The sequence below is a fragment of the Galleria mellonella genome, unplaced genomic scaffold (assembly GCF_026898425.1).
Source record: "Galleria mellonella isolate WM207_F2 unplaced genomic scaffold, CSIRO_AGI_GalMel_v1 utg352, whole genome shotgun sequence".
NCBI lineage: Eukaryota > Metazoa > Arthropoda > Insecta > Lepidoptera > Pyralidae > Galleria > Galleria mellonella.
This window is the reverse complement of record NW_026442084.1, coordinates 6791183-6810376: the sequence shown is the minus strand read 5'-3', so window position 1 is coordinate 6810376 and position 19194 is coordinate 6791183. Positions and strand designations below refer to the sequence as shown.

Below are 19194 nucleotides of genomic sequence, written 5' to 3'. Positions count from 1 at the left end.
AGTAAATTCACGCCATACCCCACCCTTCAAACCGAAACACAGCCATGCAAACACAACTGCTTAACGGTAGAAACACGAATGGGACAGAGGTACCCAAGCAATCGACTTTTGTACAAAGTCTCCCTCTGGTAATAAAACTTACTTAACTAGATGATGTCTAGAGATGTTTAAGAAAAAAATATATGTAGGTACTTAAAAAAGCCATAACAATAGTTTTTTTTTAGTTTGTCTGTATGTTTATTTCGGTAGGAATCAAGCAAGAACAATTGCACTAAATTTCGACCTCTTCGCGGTCCCCCCTGGAGATTATCACGATTAATTCCTGATGAGTTCATCATGATGGGCTAACTGGCCTGTTTTCATCCTCATCTATCACCCTTCACTGGTGCTCCGCCAGCGTATCCCGTTAGCGCAGGCGGAGTTACTATTCCATTTTAATCCAATAAAAAAAAATTGCACCAAATCGAGTGCAATTTTCCCACTTTTGTTTCTAAAGATTTAACATAAAACGTGGTATATCTTAATAGGCCATTTAGAAGTAGTACTATCAAAATGCACGCGTGTAAAGTTACCGGCAGAAGTTAATAAATATTAAGAGCACATGTCCTATATAGTTTACTTCGTTAGTAAATCACCTTAAGCGCTTGATATTCGCAGATACTTTTATCTTTAATATATATTAAAGCCAGACTAGGAATTTACTGTACAAATTGTATCTAACTATTTTTTTATTTTTATTTTTATTTATTTATTCATTAGTATATATATTAATGCTAAAAGCATTCTCTCCCAGTCAACCATAGGGAAGTGTCAGAATACTCGAATGCGGTTACTAATTATTGATATACAAATTGAATAAATATATATAAATAACTAACTACCATATATACATATACTATATTATACACGAAATTGAGAATAATATAAAGTACAATAAAAATAAAAAGTGTGCGTTAATTTTTTTATAACTATATACGTACAATTTAATGTAGGTACAAACTGTACATACATATATACATATCTGTCACGCCCGTCTCCCATTAGGGTAGGCAGAAACAATGGAACGCCAAATGCTTCGATTCAAACAAACCTCTTTCGCTTCCTCCACATTCATCAATCTTTTCATACACTTTCGCCGGTTACGGGTACTTTTAATTTGGCCCTTCTTCAGCACGTCGCCTATTTGGTCGACATACGTCCGTCTAGAGCGGCCCCTACCGACATTTCCATTCATTCTTGTTCGATAAATCTCTTTCGTAATTCTTACAAACTGTACTTAACAATTTTATCTTATCTATACATACAATAAAGCTAAGGAGGTCGAATGTTTGAAAAAAAAAAACGCTAAAAACCGAGTCATGGGGATGTTAGAAGTGAAATAAAAGTTCAAATTTTTATTTCTCTGTTTGTCTGTTTGTCCCGTACAATATATCGTAATCTCCGAATCTGTTGGACCGATTTAAATGAATTTTTGCATAGTGGTACATATCCACCTTACACGTCCGGTAAACATTTTAGGTACTTTTATGGAAATTATGGAAAATTAAAGAGATCCCGTGGGATAGTTAAAAAACCATAGTAACTTATACAGCTTAGTACACACCTTACTTAAGTAAATGCACAAAAGCACATAAATAAATAGATAAAACACAACAATAAAATTTAGAATTGTTGTGCTAAAATCATGCAAAAACTACTACATCAAATTGGATGTGGTTTTCGTAGTATTCCTGAATTTAAGTTTTTTTTTGGTGGATGAAAATGGAATGGTAACCTGCGCCTGCGCTAACGGGATAGGCTGGCGGAGCACCAGTGATGGGTGATCGATGAGAATGAAAACAGGCCAGTTAGCCCATCATGATGAATTCAACAGGAATTAACCATGATAGTTTCCAGGGGGAACCACGAGGAGGTCGACCTGTTTGGGTATATTCCTAGCAATGGGATTTTTAGTCTCCATTACTGACAATCCCTTTCCTCCCCCCTTGAATTTAAGTTAAACCATCTTAAATTCTGGTATAAGTTATATTTTGCAATACCAAGCAGTAGTATTCCTGAAGGTCTAACTTAAAATCTGATATCAGTATTTTAAGTTAGTTTTAAGCAGAAGTTTTGCAATGCCATCTAGAAGTGATCCATTTCTATAGTTTTTATACTTCTAAAATCTACAAACAAAAAGTTTTTTAATAAAAAAATATCAGGACACACCTTTTCTTGAATTGGCTCGGTCGATGATCGTATGAACATACCATTTATTATGCTAAGCCTTTAGACTTCACTCATTCACCTTCGTGAGTTCTCCGAATAGATTGAATGATGCTATAGAGAGTATTTGTCACTCAGGATTCGAACTAAACAGCACAGCTATCTGTGAAGTACATTTCAGGGCGGATCTTAGATGACCTAATAGCTCTGAATTGTTAGTAATGGAGTCAAACTAACCCATTAATACACTCTATCAGGCCAACCTCCACGTGGTTCTGCCTGGAAACCATCGTGGTTAATTCTAGTGGAATTCGTCACGATGGGTTAATACCTTTCATTGTCACCTATCATAGCTTACTGGTGTCCCGCCAGCGTAGACCCATAGCGCAGGCGGGGTTACCATTCCATTATCACCTATTAAAAAAAATAGCTCCGGGAATTTTATACCTCTTCCTCTCTAAAAAAAAATTGAGCATTTGCTGTTTACTCCAAATCAACGTCGAATTTGATTCGAATCTACTGATCCTATAAAATAGAAAAGGACTGGGAACTAAATGGGCGCCCCGCCCTTTTAGCCCCCGGTCCTCTTCTAGACCTGCTTTTATGTAGTACCTCTAGGAGCTCAGCCACTCAATTCCCCCAGTTCAATGTCAATGCTGTTAATTATAAATACATTAATTGTTATCTACGTTGATGTATGTAAGCGCTAGTAAGTTAAATAAATCCATAAATAAGTTTAGCAATCCAAAGAGTTAAAGCTGCCAGTGGTTTGGGTACGCTGCCTCGATGTAGTGAATTAAGAGACTATTTATAATTAACACATTCAAGGCTGGGGATCTTGACAGAAGTATGCTAGGTAACGCGGCGGTTTTGTCACTTCTCCATGACGAGTATATTCGTCAATCACAGTTAACTAGTTAAACTACAGTCGAGATAACTCGAACTACTACAACTCCCACCTTTAAGCTATAGTCGAGATAAATCGTAATACTACAACTCCCACCTTTAAGCTACAATCAAGATAAATCGTAGTATTACGACTCCCACCTTTAAGCTATAGTCGAGATAAATCGTAGTACTACGACTCCCGCCTTTAAACTGCATAAGTTTAAATTATTGTAATGTGTATGAGCTTGAATCCATAAAATAAATAAAAGTTTATTAAATATGGTTGCAATTCGAGCGCCATGAAAAGACAAAGTTGGCGGAACGCGTTCGTAATATTATTACAGTGATTTGGTTTGAAAAAAGTATAATTGAGTTTTTGATTTTGTTTGGGACGTTTGAACTCAATTACATCGACAGTGGAAGACAATCGGTCCAATATACATTTATTTAATTATTTGTAACTTTATGAACTGTAGAAATCTAAATCTGCTATTATTTTGTGTTTGATTTTCTAAAATAAATTTTTACCATCAATATCCAAAATTTCATATTAATATTTTATCATTATTCAGATCTGATCGCTACCAGAGTACATTTTTGAATAAACAAATCAGAAGTGTTGAAACTTGTTTGTTTTTTAAAACTGATTAAAAATCAAGAGTTTATCCAATTTGTACTCTCTTAAAGGTTTCTAAATACACGGTTCAGTCCTACGTATGCTGTTCATAGCAGGATCTAACAGTCCAACAAAGCTTTACTGCGGTCCGGAAATCCCAAGACTGACTCTCAAACATTGAATATTCATATACATAGTTGGACCATTTAAAAATTATTGTCCCTTGCTTCATAGAGTACGTAAAACCGTCGTCCGGTAAACCGTGTCAGAGACCTTCATGTGTTCAGATGGCCCAGAAACTTATGACACTAAAGGACGACATTCTCACATTAGCAACAATAGTCTAGTAAGAACTAAAAACTAAACTAAACTCTTAAAAGCTTTAACAAAAGCAAAATCAATTATTATTTACAGAATACCAATAAAAAACACCGGAATCAAAGATATGCAGTCAATTCAGGCGCTGCCCCATAAACCGCTCTGGGTAGCTGTCGTCGGCAACGATAAAGCAGGAATACTGGATATCAAGACGAAACGACTTGTTAGGTAAGTATGGTCAGCTAACCATAAGAATAAACAGACAAACTAACAAATCAGCCGTAAGAATAAATTGACTGACTAAAAGGGATATTCATTACATTTTCTTTTGTGAATGTGGCAACATCACAAAATATGCTCATCTTCCTTTCATATCGCGTATACGCTGGCACGGCACCAGAGAGAATTGATAGGTGAGAATGAAAAGGCAGATCAGTTAGCTCATCGTTAAGATAACACCTGGAATTCAGCACGATGGTTTCCACGGGGAACCACGTAGACATGGACGTCCTTGGTACCTTATGTCGCTAGCAGTGAGACATACTTATGGTATATTTATGTGAAACTAAAAGTAAAGCCGAGCATTGAGCACGCTACCTTTAACATACAACACCGTAACACATTATGAACTTATGTTTAACCTTATCTTAGATTTGTACCACGCTGGAATGGAGCTTGCACCAGAGATGGGAAAATAGGTCTCTGCGCACCTTCTAGAGGAGGGCTCGACCTCATAGAGCTAAAGCGGGGAACTTCGGTCCAGCAGCTGATATCGAGAGCGGCTGAAGGCGTTTTCTCCATAATAACCATGTTCAGTTCGACGGATCAATATGTCTTCTATTATCACAGTGGAAGGAAGACATTAAGAGTGTTCAGGTATGTGATAAAATCAATAAAACAGCAATATATTTTTATACTTTATAGAGTGTCTCTTTTAAAACATCTCTAAAGTCTGACTGCGGTTGCCAATCCGCCTGCCAAGTATGGCAACTACTGGCATAACCCCCCAAGGGGAGGCTTATGTTCAGCTGTGGACAGTTAAAGGCTGATGTGATGGTACTTTTATACTTTTTTAGGTTCATCTTCACGTGGACCAACCTGGAAACCATCATGACCTATTCCTGATGAATTCATCGTGACAGGCCTCCTGACCTACCTTCATCCTCACCTATCATTATTCACTGGTACCCCTCCAGCGTATACCAATACGTGAAGTTTCTATTTTCACCTGATTATAAAAAAAATCTCTGGCTACCTCATCAGGGGCTACAATGATGAAAGTATTTATTTTTATTCTAATTATAAAAAATATAATCCAATTGTAGAACGATAGATTTGCATAATGAATGAATGAATGAATGAATGAATGAGTGAGCAAGGCAATGGTTTAAAGCGAAAAATATTCGATTTATTTGCTTTTAAATAGCAAGATGGATTATATTGACATAACCATGTGGATTTATTTTTGGCTGCTATTTAATTTACATATAAATATTTGTATGTAGACATGCAAACAGTAATTTAAAATTAAGAAAATTAAATGACAAGATAAATAAGATTGATAAATCTGGAAGCATTTGGCGTTCCATTGTTTCTGCCTACCCTAATGGGAGACAGGCGTGACAGATATGTATGTATGTATGTTGAAAATAAAATGAAAATGTCAACAACGTATCATCGTAGATCTAATAAATGTAAATTAACTTGACTTAACAATAAATAATAATGAAATAATACATATCTTATGAATTAATAATAAACCATAAATGATTAAGAGTAAATGAATGTATGATTGAATGAATGAATGAAACAAATACTGAAAGAATTAATTCATAAATAGTAGATCAAGGATTACAGTCTTGGACAAATTTCTTATTATTTATTTTAATGATAATATGTACAATTCTAGAACGGTAGATGGCAGAGCTATAGCAGAGTACAGAGCACCAGCCGAAGTGACCGGAGTGGCGAGCGCTCACGGCGGCACGGCTCTAGCTATCGCGTCACAAGATGGCTGCCTCACTGTATTGAATATTGTCGATCCTAACGAATAAGTGGTTTGTCCAATCCAATATATCGTCATAGTCGTAGAATACTGGCGGATCTTTATATGTAATGTTCGTCAGATCCGTCAGTATTCTACGAATATGACGATATGGTCTGTTTCAATGTAACTTATGGGAAAAAAAATACAATCATTTTTTGTTTAAATTACCACTGAAATACTCTCTAATGGGGATGAGAGATACATATCATATTTATTTACAATACGCATATATTGATTTTATATGGAATAATATGTATATTGCAATCGTCATCATCATCTCAGCCAATATCTGTCCACTGCTGAGCTCAGGTTCTCCATCGTAAATTGCCATAAGGAAGTAACATAAGGTCCTAAACCACTTGCATGTACTGTATCATGTATATTGCAGTGATAATTATAGATAACCAGATATGAAGAATATCTATTTGAAGAACTCGATATATAGATATTGCAAACGGTGTCAGCGATTTTAAAATTTCTGAATAAATTTTGTTGCTGGTCATATATATTTCATCATAATCTACATATCAGCTGTTAACTTTCCACTGCTGAGCATAGACCTCTTCCTTGATTGGTTTTGCCAATAGTTGCCACGTTTGGTAGGCGTGTTGGCAACCGCAGCTAGACTTTGACGATGTTTTAAGAAGGACGCTGCTGCCCATTCCTTGAGAACTAATTTCTCTTAGTTGTTTTTTACGATATCCACGGGAAAGAAAGGTGTAGCCCAATGTATGTCAGGATCACACAGATTTTTTTTTGATGGGTGAAAATGGTATGGTAACCACACCTGCGCTAACGGGATAACGGCTGGCGGAGCACCAGTGAAGGGTGATCGATGAGAATGAAAATAGGCCAGTTAGCCCATCATGATGAATTCATCAGGAATTAACCATGATAGTTTCCAGGGAGAACCGCGAGGAGGTCGACCTGATTGAGTATATTCTCAGTCTCCACTACTAAAAATCCCTTTCTCCCCAATCACACGGAAACTACATTATATATCTTATCCAAATATTGTATATAGTTACGATATATATTGCATCCGTATGGTCCCAGCATAGAATGGGCCACTCTATCCTTCCCCGTAGGTGTCATAAGAGGCAACTAAGGGAACTTAGTAGTAGAGGGATGGACCGTTCACAGAACAGAACCGTTCTTCTTAAAAGACAATCAAAGCCTATCTACAGTTACTAACCCGCCTGCCAAGCATGGTAACTACAAGAAAAACCTCCTTATGGGGAAGGCTTATGTCCAACAGTGAACAGTAATGGCTGAAATAATAACAATAATAACTCATAGTTAACCTAAATGTACGCATTAATTCCTATCTTTTATAAAACAAGATTGTCTATGGTCGAGTCAAATATGTTTGTTTGTATTTTTATTAAGTTCAATTGAAACAGACTAATAGTATCAGTGATATTTGTAGTAACTTTGCTGTTAGAAGCGGTAGTTAGCTTGTTGTCATAAAGCTTTTTTAACTATTTCAAAATTTATACATTTTAGCCACAATTGTCAATTTTATTACTTCTTCTTTTCTTTAATGGCAATCAGTCGTTATTTTTACGACCGTTTCTGCCAGCATCATGTATAAGAGGCACGTACTAGAGATAGAAATTGTATCTAAACCTCTGGTCTAATTTTGGACTTTTTGATAAAAAACTGAAAAAACATCACTATTGTTTGCGCCACAACTAGTTTAAATGCACATCTCGTGTAATAGACAAGGACAGACATACTTCACAATCTAGGGCCGAAAGGAGCCGAGTACACCCGCGCTGCTGCTGGGAAAAAAGATGGCGGCTCTGTTCGTTTTTCACGCTCGAGTCTGAGAAACGCCGCTCGCACATAATTACGTGTAATAATAATTAATTCATTAAAGCTTAATATAAACTATCAAATTATCAAGCTGTATGTCGGTGGTGTGATAGTGAAGGTGTATATACACTAATTCCGCCGCGCGTGTGGTGTGGTGACCCGCAAATCGGTTCCTGCAGCAGCCGCCATAGCAGAATCCAGGTACGCTCGTAACTCCTTACTTTGCCCGAATCGTGATCCTGTGATGACAGTCTAGTCGAAGGAAACTATCTCTCGGGATATAAATCCCAAGGGAACCGCTTTAACAACTATCATGAACCCCTACTGGATTAGTGATAAATATCAATACAAAAATCCTAAATATATATTTCGTATAAATATATAAAATAAATACATATAATAGATTTTATAGTTTGATATTATTGCTTTTGATAAAATTTCCTATAATCCATAAAATATTGGTGTTTTCAGAGAAAAAAATATTTAAATTTACTCATTAGTCATTTATTCAAAAAACCATGTACATTGAGTTTAAAATTAATTATGTTCATACAAAAAAAAATGTCAACTTTATCCGTAATATATTATAAAAGATTACTTAAGTTAATAAGTTGGGCTATTTTTTCTTTGGCAAGTTGTAGGTTTAAACTATTTCCAACCTCATTAGTCTTATTGATAATAAATTAATTGCCATAGCATAATGCTGAGTGTTGCCCACATTGGCAAATAATTCGTCATAGTCGTAGAATACTGACGGATCTTTATATGTAATATTTGTCAGATCCGTCAGTATTCTACGACTATGACGAATTTTTACAAATTTTTATTATTGTCTCTTTTTCTTTTTAAATGCAGTTAGTTGTCAATAAAGCTTTCTTTCTCTCTTTCTATTTTTTATTCATATTATACTATTGTGACTAGATGATATCTGAAAAGAGAGGTTATTTTTTTTTAAATAGATACGAGGGCCCTTAATAAGAGCAATAAAAAATAAAGAAAAGAAGAATTTATTCATAGACTTAAATTATATAGATATAGTGTCTCCATACAAGTGCTTCGAGAAAATCGGGTAAACATTTTCATACAATTTTGTGTGATAAATAGTTATAAGTATTTTCTTTATAATTTCTACATTTATTTTGTTTATATATTTTATTTATATATTTTTTTTTTGCATCTTTTTAATAAGTAAAAACTAATTTTATTTATTAAAGAATTAAATATAGATTCGTCAAGATACATTGTGTGCGTAAGTATATAGAACACTGATAAACATACAAGTCAGCTAATTTGACAATTAGCTGACTAAAAGTTGACCTGTTTTTGAGGCTCGATGCTCTATCTATATAATCTACGATTTTAAATAATACAAATTAATACCTATTTAGTATTATCAGTTGTGGTAAACAATCCACTTTTATTATTTATTTTTAATGACATTTTGTGAATATGATAAAGAGAGGTGAGGTTACGGTCTGTGATAAGACGAAAGATACATTTTGTCTAATTACGAGTAGATAGTTGCGTAGAGTTTTCTAGAAGAACATTATAAAAGTAGAGAATTTCAAAATTTTGGATCTCGTGAAGTAGGTTTTAAATGTAATAAATATATTTTATTGTTGTTTGTGTTAATTTATTAAAAAGACATATATAGACGCAGTTATTCTAAACAAGGTTGTAAGTTAGTTTTTTTTTATTTGATGTACCTAACTACTTCCTGCATGCGTTCAATGAAGTATTAATCGTCTTTCTAAACAAGTGGCAAAGGAATCTAATGATACATCTATACATACCTTTCTGTAACAGAACGAGACTTCAGATATTGCTGTCTCATTCTATCTCTTATATCGTCATAGTCGTAGAATACTGACGGATCTTTATATGTAATCTTTGTCAGATCCGTCAGTATTCTACGACTATGACAATATAAGCAATGATGTGTCTGTTAATAGATTTGTTTGCAACTTGTCTAGAAAGGCTGTTAGGTATATACCTAGCAAAATTGACATAAATATAAATGACGTACAAAAAATTGTGAAATTTTCTAATACGTACCTGCATCTAAATTTATATAATGTTGCAATAATAATAGTATTTTTCTCTCTTGTTGGTATAGCACACGTTTGAAGAATTATGCATATAGTAAAAGTTATGTTAGTCTTAGAAAGTTTATGAAAAGATTAAATTATATTGATAAGATTAAAATAAAATGTTTTATTTCGTCATAGTCGTAGAATACTGACGGATCTATATATGTAATCTTTGTCAGATCCGTCAGTATTCTACGACTATGACGATTTTACATCCATCTGATCACAGCAAACTACATATAAATGTTTGCAATAGCAGAGGCATCACTATTAGGATGTCAATATTTCTTTGTAGAAGAAGATGGAAACTTGTTTTTTTTTTTTACAATACAGGAGGCAAACAAGTATGCGGCTCATCTGACGGTAAGTGGCTACCGCCGCCCATGATCACCCACAACACCAAAGGCATTGCAGGTGTACTGCCGGCCTTTTAGAAAAGAATATGCTGTTTTAATGAAAGCAATCTGTTTGCCTACTGTCAGTTAGCTACAACCATGTAGCTAGGTAGCAATCATTGCTTTTGGTCACTTATTTATGCGTTATTTTCATTTAATAATTCATAATGTAGGTTTTATAAAAAAAAAACAATTCTCTGTAATGACAGCGTCATCATTTAGAACAACCTTTTCCAAAGTGGGCGATAATCAAATAAATAAGCCCTCTTATAGGCACTGCAGGCCTAAAGGCGGGCGGTAAAAGACCCAGAAAAAAATGGGGGCGCTGTGTAGAAACTTGGGGGGTGATTTGTTGATCTTGAAGTAATAGTGGTTTTTAAGTAGGTGAAAGAATGGGGACGCTAAAAAATAATTTATACTCAAAGTGGGCAGTAGACAAAATAAGTATGGGAACCCCTGATCTAGAACAAAACTTTAGACACTAGTAACCCTTACCAACGGTTTTTTAATGGGCAACCATATGTTACAGTCTACAGGAAAGGATAATGATGATTTAAATAAATTTACCAAAATTATTATATATTTTCAACTGGCATTCCTCGATTGTGGCAAATAGAGCAGACAACTCGCGTGCATGCTATTATTATTATAATAAAATCTAAAATCTGTAAATATGGATATTCATTGATTAAACAGGTGGATGTTTGTTACTCTTCAAAACTACTAAACGGATTTAAATAAAATTTGGTACATGGTTAAATTATATCTTAACCTAGCATATAAAATATTTTATAATATACTGATTCGTGGGAAAAGGGATTGTTAGTAATGGAGACTGAGAATCCCATTGCTAGCAATATACCGAACTAGGTCGACCTCCTCGCGGTTCCCCCTGGAAACTATCATGGTTAATTCCTGATGAATTCATCATGATGGGCTAACTGACCTATTTTCATTCTCATCTATCACCCTTCACTGGTGCTCTGCCAGCGTATCCCGTTAGCGCAGCCGGGGTTACCATACCATTATCACCCATCAAAATACATATATATATATATATATATATAATTTGATGGGTGAAACCGCGAGTCACAACTTATATATATTGTATTTTGGTTCATTATTCGTTTAAACTAGTTCCATTAAAAAGTTTTACATATGAAGAATTCAACGGCGGGGTCTTGAGCTATTAGAGTATGGAATAATAATGCCATCATAACATCAAGTTAAAATTAAATAGCTTTGACAATTTAAACAACCATGTTGCATCGTTAGGAAGTACTCGATAGTTATCTAGTGCTGTGACAGGGGGGGACAATAGATTCTCTGTAAACTATAGCGGTTATCCTCTTTAATTTGATTGACTCAATTCCATCCTCTACTAATACCTCGCTGTTGGGGGAAAGGGATTGTTAGCAATGGAACTCAACGGCCCCATTGCTAGCATTGGCATACTCCCCTGTTAGGTCGACCTCCATGTGATTACCCCTGGAAACCATCGTGAACAATTCTTGTTGAATTCGTCACGATGGTTTAACTGGCCTGCTTCATCTTCACCTGTCAACCTTCACTAGTGCCACGCCGGTATGTACCGATGGTGCGAGAGGGGTAACCATTTCATTGTCAACCATTAAGAATACTTCGCTATTATTATACAGGCTAAAGTGTAAACTCAAATTAAAAAAAAAGTGTGTCAAAAAGTCCGCTTTTTTTTAAAAAATGCTTACGAGTTCGACTTTATCCTGTATACTATTAGCAGAAGTGAATGGGTCATTTTTTATGCAACTTAAAATGGCAAATAAGCTGACGGCTCACCTGATGGAAAGTGGTAACCATCGTCTATAGACATGAGCATTACAGAGTATACTGTTTCGCCCATGATACCCCCCATGCGTTGCCATTCTGAGGACTCAGATGTTATTCCTCTGTACCCTGTAAATTCACGCTATATCCCACCCTTCAAACCGAAACACAGCCATGCAAACACAACTGCTTCACGGTAGAAACACGAATGGGACAGAGGTACCCAAGCAATCGACTTATGTACAAAGTCTCCTTCTGGTAGATATCATCGATCTCATCTTCAGCCACTTCATAATGGTCATCTGATGCCTTCACATTATTAGAATTATATGGATCATCATATCGGCCGTTAACTTCACTGCAGAACATAGGTCTCCTCTATAAGGGGGAATTTGCCAGTAGTTGCCACGCTTGGCAGGCGGATTGGCAATCGCTGTTAGGTTTTGGTGATGTTTTAAGAAGGACGCTGCTGCCTGCCTGCATGCCTCGACCATTACATTCCCGTACTCACCTCTTACGACACCCACGTGAAAGGAATTATGTGAATATGGAGTTTAAATAAAAAAAAAATCCGTGAATTAATCAAAACGTCTTATAATGATGTATTCGTGTTTAACTGTAAGATATTCAATTCAGTATTCAGGTATAACTATAAAAAAATCTTTGCACTGAGACTGCAATACATAATAACACAAGACAATAACTGTGCTTAAATGTATAACTAACTACGTCATCACATTACTATAACCATATAAACTAAACTGTACTAGATAAAACAAGCTTATACAATTAAAGTGATCCAGCCTTATACAATAAAACTATAATAACTACACAACCGTATCGTTTGTTACGAAACTAACAACCGATCTGTAGAGAATCATGAAATGAGATTTACCTTATTTTACCTCAGATTCCAAAATTCCACCAATTTAAAGTCGGTTCATGATTTAACTGTATCGATTTCTTCTATATTTGATATTTGTTTTTTTTTTTTTTTGTATTGTGGAGAAATTTTATTGATTTGTTTAATCAATATATTTACAGTCAGTTGAATCGATTGGGCGGTTTTTTTGTAGTTTTGATTTTTATGTAAAAACTTAAACTAATTTGTATACTTAGGAAAAAAATAAGTATTTAAGGCACTTCGACTCATCCAATAAACCTATATACCTTAGTTACGATACTAGTCTTTGCGTGTTAAATAGAATAAAAATACAATTTTAAGATTTTTTTACTTGTTAAGTTTTCAAAACCGAGACAGAACTTATGTACTAATCTACTATTCATGCCAGGTTGTCTGTAAGAGATTGCTTTTAGCGATAAGGCTGCCTATTCTATATTATGCACATTCTGTACATAAATACTCCTTGTATACATCTCTTTTGTGCGCAATAGAGAGTTTATTATTATTATTACTTCAAGCCTTTGAATATTTATTACTACTAGTATTATTAATGGCATAATTAAACGAAATAAAATTTGTTACCGACAAATACTTAAATGACACTTATAATACAAAACTGCACATCATATTCAAATATAAGTATTCGACATAATTTATTTTGGACACACGAAAAAGTATTCCAGGAAGTGCCCCGTACAACTATGTATTTTTAATTCATCAAGTTTTCTATTTGGCGTTATTATAAAGTTACTAAAAAGCGATTCTTGAACGATTTGCAACATTTGCATAGTGTGCCAAATTTCAAAGAAAATAATACAAAAAAAATAAAATGGGTACTATTTACTAATAATATATAATAATAATAATAATAAAATAAACCAGAATAGTAGAACCATTAATATTTAGCTTATATTATTGATTGATAGATCGATAATTTGATGGCTTGATTGATTAATCGAGAGAATGATGGATTTATTCTTAATTTGACAGGTAATGCAGACGTTCCGTCTTTCAGTAAACACCGACTTAAAACCGATGTATTCGAAGTTATTCATACCAAAAAGTTGTACAAATCATTTAGAACTCATATTCCGAGACGTGTATAAACAGTTTGGCCACAGCGATCCCTTCGAACTGTTCTCTGCTGTACAGTTCCATAGACAACTCCAGTTCTATACTCTGTGGACCAATGAGTGGACGGACTAAGGACACTGCCACTTGATAGTAAGATTGTTGGACCAGTCTGAAATAAAAAAAAAAAAAGAACAGATATTTTTTATTGTTACCTTCTAAAGATTACTGTAGTAATTTTAAAAAATTAAAAACAAAAAAATACAAGATCATACTGACGAAATAATGGGAGACTAATAAAATTTATAAAAATATTCATTAGTATTAAACAACGGAGTATGGAAGAATCCTTCCATTATCTCGTGCAGTGATACGGGACCATACGGTAGTGACGTTATTGTAATATTATTATGGGTGTCATGATATATCGTCATAGTCGTAGAATACTGACGGATCTGACAAACATTACATATAAAGATCCGTCAGTATTCTACGATTATGACGATATTATGTTATACATACGTACTCTATAATTGTAGTGTCCATATCCCACCATTTAAACAAAACCATGTAAGCATAGATGTTTAACGGTAGAAGTACAAATAGAACATACGTATTACCTTTATAGATGACTTGTACAAAATATCTCTATTGCCATTTTTATGACATATAAATAATTAAAATCGTTGTCTATAGACATAAATAGCCCCATGACCATTACAGAACTATATAAGTAGCGACATCACTTGTCATTCCCACTAAGTTATCACGTCTCCTTATCTTTTTCCCACTTATCCTTTACCAATCTTCAAACAAAACACAGCTATGCTTCACTAAAATTTATATCTACTTACAAGAATGCATTAATATCCGCTTTTTCCTTAACTGTTGGTGGGGCGTTGACTTCAACTAGACGAAGTTGGAACCTTATCTTGGCATCGGGTAGCTTAGTCGGTCCTCGCATGGTGAACAAATCAACCTGGCCATTTAAATTATTCCAATGATGATCAGGAATTTCAAACATAGTCATGGAGAATGGAAAGGAATAAACTAAACAGAAAAAGTAACAAACGAAGAAGTTTTGAAAAGAGTGAACGAAAAAAAAGCATTTAGCAAAGTATTAGAAAATAGCGATAAAAAGATAAGATTCTGGACTACCTTGAACATAACATAACATGACGTAACATATTGTAACGTCTTTAGTATCCCGGATGTCATGATCATGCAAGAAAGGCCACGTGTGTAAATGAATTTAAAATTTACCTTAGAAGCAGGAATGTACAAATTGGAGACGAAAGTGATGTAGTTGTATGAATATGTCAACGGCTGGTGCATGCACTTCCAATCGTTGGGCGGACAGATTTTCTCAGTTCTGGAACAGCGGCTGCAGAGAAAGTTTTATATTATTTAGTTGAAAGTTTTAATATACCGAAAAGTATGTAAAAAATCTGACCATTTTAACTATTGTAATTTGGTTTACTATTGCGCAAATAGGAATGATTGATAAAGTTATAAACGGTCAGCATGTCTGTCTCCTAGGAGTTAATTTAACTACAACTTTGGTTGGCAAAACCCTTCAAAAGGGGAGACTTTAAAGTCAGCAGTGGACAATTAATGACTGTTAAAGCATTAACAATATGCAATGAATATTATTCACTCCTGCGTATAATGAAGCGGTTTCAGCGGTAAAACCAATGGACGACTGCTAAGTTATTAATAGATAATCACATACAACATCAACCAGTCACAAGAGCCGCTCATCACGACATCGCGAGAACGCCAATCATAAGGCAGGAGAAATTTATATGACCTTTCAGGTTTCAAAATTGTAACTTACTCGCAAAACAAAACTTCAACGCATTACATCAAATTTATATTACATCAACGCTTCAAATTATTATCTATTTTTATTTACGCTAGTTAAATCGCTTCAAATACTAGGTGTATTTATTCATCATCATCATCATCATCATATCATCCGTTCATCATCAAAACGCAAACGCACATCATTAACAATGACTGATATGAAATGATGATAGTGAGATACGAGACATCTTGGGTATTATTTATTGAAACTTCTCTGTGGCCATAATGTAAATTTGAGTCTGACCACATATATATGTTGGTATTATTTTTATGTCTTTCTTTGTTTTTATTCAAATGGTGGTCTCGTTCTGCATCTATACGTATTACACATATTGTTGCTCTTGAGAATATTATGATCCTCTCTCTCTATCTCACTCTACATTGTTGGCTTCCGTACATTAAGAAGACTGAACACTCTCACATGAGCAGTTGCAGTATTACTTAGAATGTATGTAAGAATAAATTACATTTAAAAAAAAATACTCACTTTTTACTCTCCAGATAGTATCCAGGTGGACAGACGATACGGTGACATCGGTAACCTCCTCTTGTGTTCTGGCACACGTGGCTGGTCCCACCAAAGATACCAGTTTTTGCACATGGCGCTTCTCCGGTTTCGCATTCGTCGATGTCTGTATAGAATTTAATATTAAAAATTAGTACTTAGATAATTCTACATCAAATCAGCCAATAATTACTGTAGAACATAGGCCTCACCCAATAGGGGAGGGAACTTTCCTGTAGTTGCCACGCTTGGCAGTTAAGTTGGCAACCTCAATTGGGTTTTAGTGATGTTTTAAAAAGCACGCTGCACGGTAACTTAGTGATCGAAAGATGCCCATTTCTCGATCATTACGTTAATCGCCTCTTACGACACCCACGGGAAAAGAGTAGCTCATTTTATGCTGGGACCACACATACAGAAAAATGATACAGTGTACGATCTTTGAACAGGTTTAAGCCGTAATTAAAGTCAATTTAACGTTTGCTATGTCAGCTAACAGTCCTATATTTTCATAGCATGACATAAGTAAAAGTTACCAAACGGCTAAAATAAAAAAGCAAACAACAGAAGCGCATTATATTTACATTGTTACTTCAGTAGATCTTCCTAATTTAATGAAAATGTAAATAAATCTGTTATTATTATAACGCTTGAATCGTATGAGTTACCTATACAACTTTTCTTGTCTTCGCTCAGCCGATAGCCGAGTGGGCAACTGCACCGGTAGCTGCCAGGCTCGTTATGGCACCGTCCCACGCACAACACTCGTTTGTTCGTTTTCGACTCAGCACACTCGTCTACGTCGGAACAGGTCCTGTAGAGCAGATATATTGTTCATTTGGGTGGAATTCAACAAGCGTGGCTGTTGTCCAACTTGCGAGGGGAAAGGGATTCTTAATAATGGAGCACTAATAGCCCCACTGCTGGGAATATATTCTAACAGGCCAACCTTCAAGCGGTTCCCCTTTGAAACCATCGCACAACTAACCAAACTCATGAATTGGTCACGACAGACCAAATGACCGGCTTTCATCATCACCTATTATCATGTATTATCTCTAATTAGTGCCTCACCAGTATATACTGATAGCATAGACGGGGTAAACATTTCATCATCACCCATTAAAAAACCTGTCCAACTTCAGTGAACCCTTTCAACTATGAATCCCCAGAAAAGCCAACGTTTCCAATATATAAAGGTGTTTCAGATTCAATTTAATATGTAAGAATGAACTCTTTTTATTTATTGCACGTACTGGCCACTTGTACTTTTTTACTATTAAAAATGTAATGCATCTCTGTCGATTCTATTCAAATTTAGTAAAATGGATGTTGAAAACATAATATGTATTTTATTTATCACGTCGTCCTTATAAATATATAATAGTTTAGCCGCATTTGCATCGCAATTATCACTGTTTTTAACAAGAAGCATTATAAAATGCTTCTTTGGGACATTAACTTTTCTGAAGACTCGGAACAAAAAAATTCGCCGAAATTAGACAGAAATCGTACTTGTTGAATTGAAATCATGAGTGTTATCTTTTGCGCCAGGCCTAATGACGTAAACCTTAAAACTACTAACTACTGGTACTAGCGGGGAAAGGGATTGTTAGTAATGGAGACTAAGAATCCCATTGCTAGCAATATACCCAACCAGGTCGACCTCCTCGCAATTCTCCCTAGAAACTATCATGGTTAATTCCTGACGAATTCATCGTGATGGGCTAACTGGCCTGTTTTCATTCTCATCTATCACCCTTCACTGGTGCTCCGCCAGCGTATCCCGTTAGCGCAGGCGGGGTTACCATACCATTTTCACCCATAAAAAAAAAACTACTGGTACTAATTGAGGAAAGTTGGTTAAATTCTAATATAACATTAATACCCGCGAACATTCGTTTGATAACAAAAACACAAAATGTTATACTTCCGAATGTTTTATAAATTCTTTCTCTGCTTCATGTTACTTTTTTACAATAGAACTTTCATCACATTAGTAATATAGAAATTTGTAACAATATTTGTTATTTAATCGCGCTTAATAGTTGAAAATTTAGTTCAAAAATCGACCATACCCTGGATTAACATATAGAGTACGTTTTACCCTAATTTTTGTTATAGAGTTAGTTTGAAATCATTATATTTACCTATTATCTGTGTTCAGTCTGTACCCTCTATGGCAAGAACACCTGTATCCTCCCCACACATTATTGCAGCGTTGTTGACATAAGGTTCCGGAGCGAGATTCCATACACTCGTCGACATCCACACAAATCTTTATACAAAATACATTATAGATTAAGTTAGGTTCATAACATGAAAAATTTAAACAAAGTTATCCGCATAAAGTTATATAAATTAGTCTCACTAGATTTTTTTTTATACAACTTACAATGGCAAACAAGCTGACGGCCCACCTGATGGAAAGTGGTAACCGTCGCCTATAGACATGAGCAGTACCATGGACATAACAGAGTATACTGTTTCGCCCATGATACCTCCATTACGTTGCCATTCCTGAGGACTCAAGTGTTATTCCTCTGTACCCTGTAAATTAACGCCATATCTCACCCTTCAAACCGAAGCACAGCCATGCAAACACAACTGATTCACGGTTGAAACACGAATGGGACAGAGGTACCCAAGCAATCGACTTTTGTACAAA

At 35.1% G+C, this 19194-nt stretch overlaps 2 protein-coding genes across 2 annotated transcripts in view; one reads left to right on the top strand and one right to left on the bottom strand.

Moving 5' to 3' along the window:
* Positions 1 to 8642, top strand: part of LOC113520061 (NACHT and WD repeat domain-containing protein 2) — a 61485-nt gene extending 52843 nt beyond the window's left edge. Inside the window, exons 30-32 of the mRNA XM_052897086.1 lie at positions 4124 to 4255; positions 4679 to 4903; positions 5937 to 8642. Of these exons, the coding sequence (XP_052753046.1) occupies positions 4124 to 4255; positions 4679 to 4903; positions 5937 to 6081 (502 nt within the window). The 3' untranslated portion in view covers positions 6082 to 8642. The remainder of the gene's footprint in view (positions 1 to 4123; positions 4256 to 4678; positions 4904 to 5936) is intronic.
* A 4110-nt stretch (positions 8643 to 12752) lies between these two features.
* LOC113513674 (fibrillin-1-like) overlaps positions 12753 to 19194 on the bottom strand; it is a 39709-nt gene continuing 33267 nt past the window's right edge. Inside the window, exons 23-28 of the mRNA XM_052897011.1 lie at positions 18677 to 18804; positions 17195 to 17340; positions 16509 to 16653; positions 15419 to 15539; positions 15010 to 15134; positions 12753 to 14327 (exon numbers count right to left, since the gene is read on the bottom strand). Of these exons, the coding sequence (XP_052752971.1) occupies positions 14162 to 14327; positions 15010 to 15134; positions 15419 to 15539; positions 16509 to 16653; positions 17195 to 17340; positions 18677 to 18804 (831 nt within the window). The 3' untranslated portion in view covers positions 12753 to 14161. The remainder of the gene's footprint in view (positions 14328 to 15009; positions 15135 to 15418; positions 15540 to 16508; positions 16654 to 17194; positions 17341 to 18676; positions 18805 to 19194) is intronic.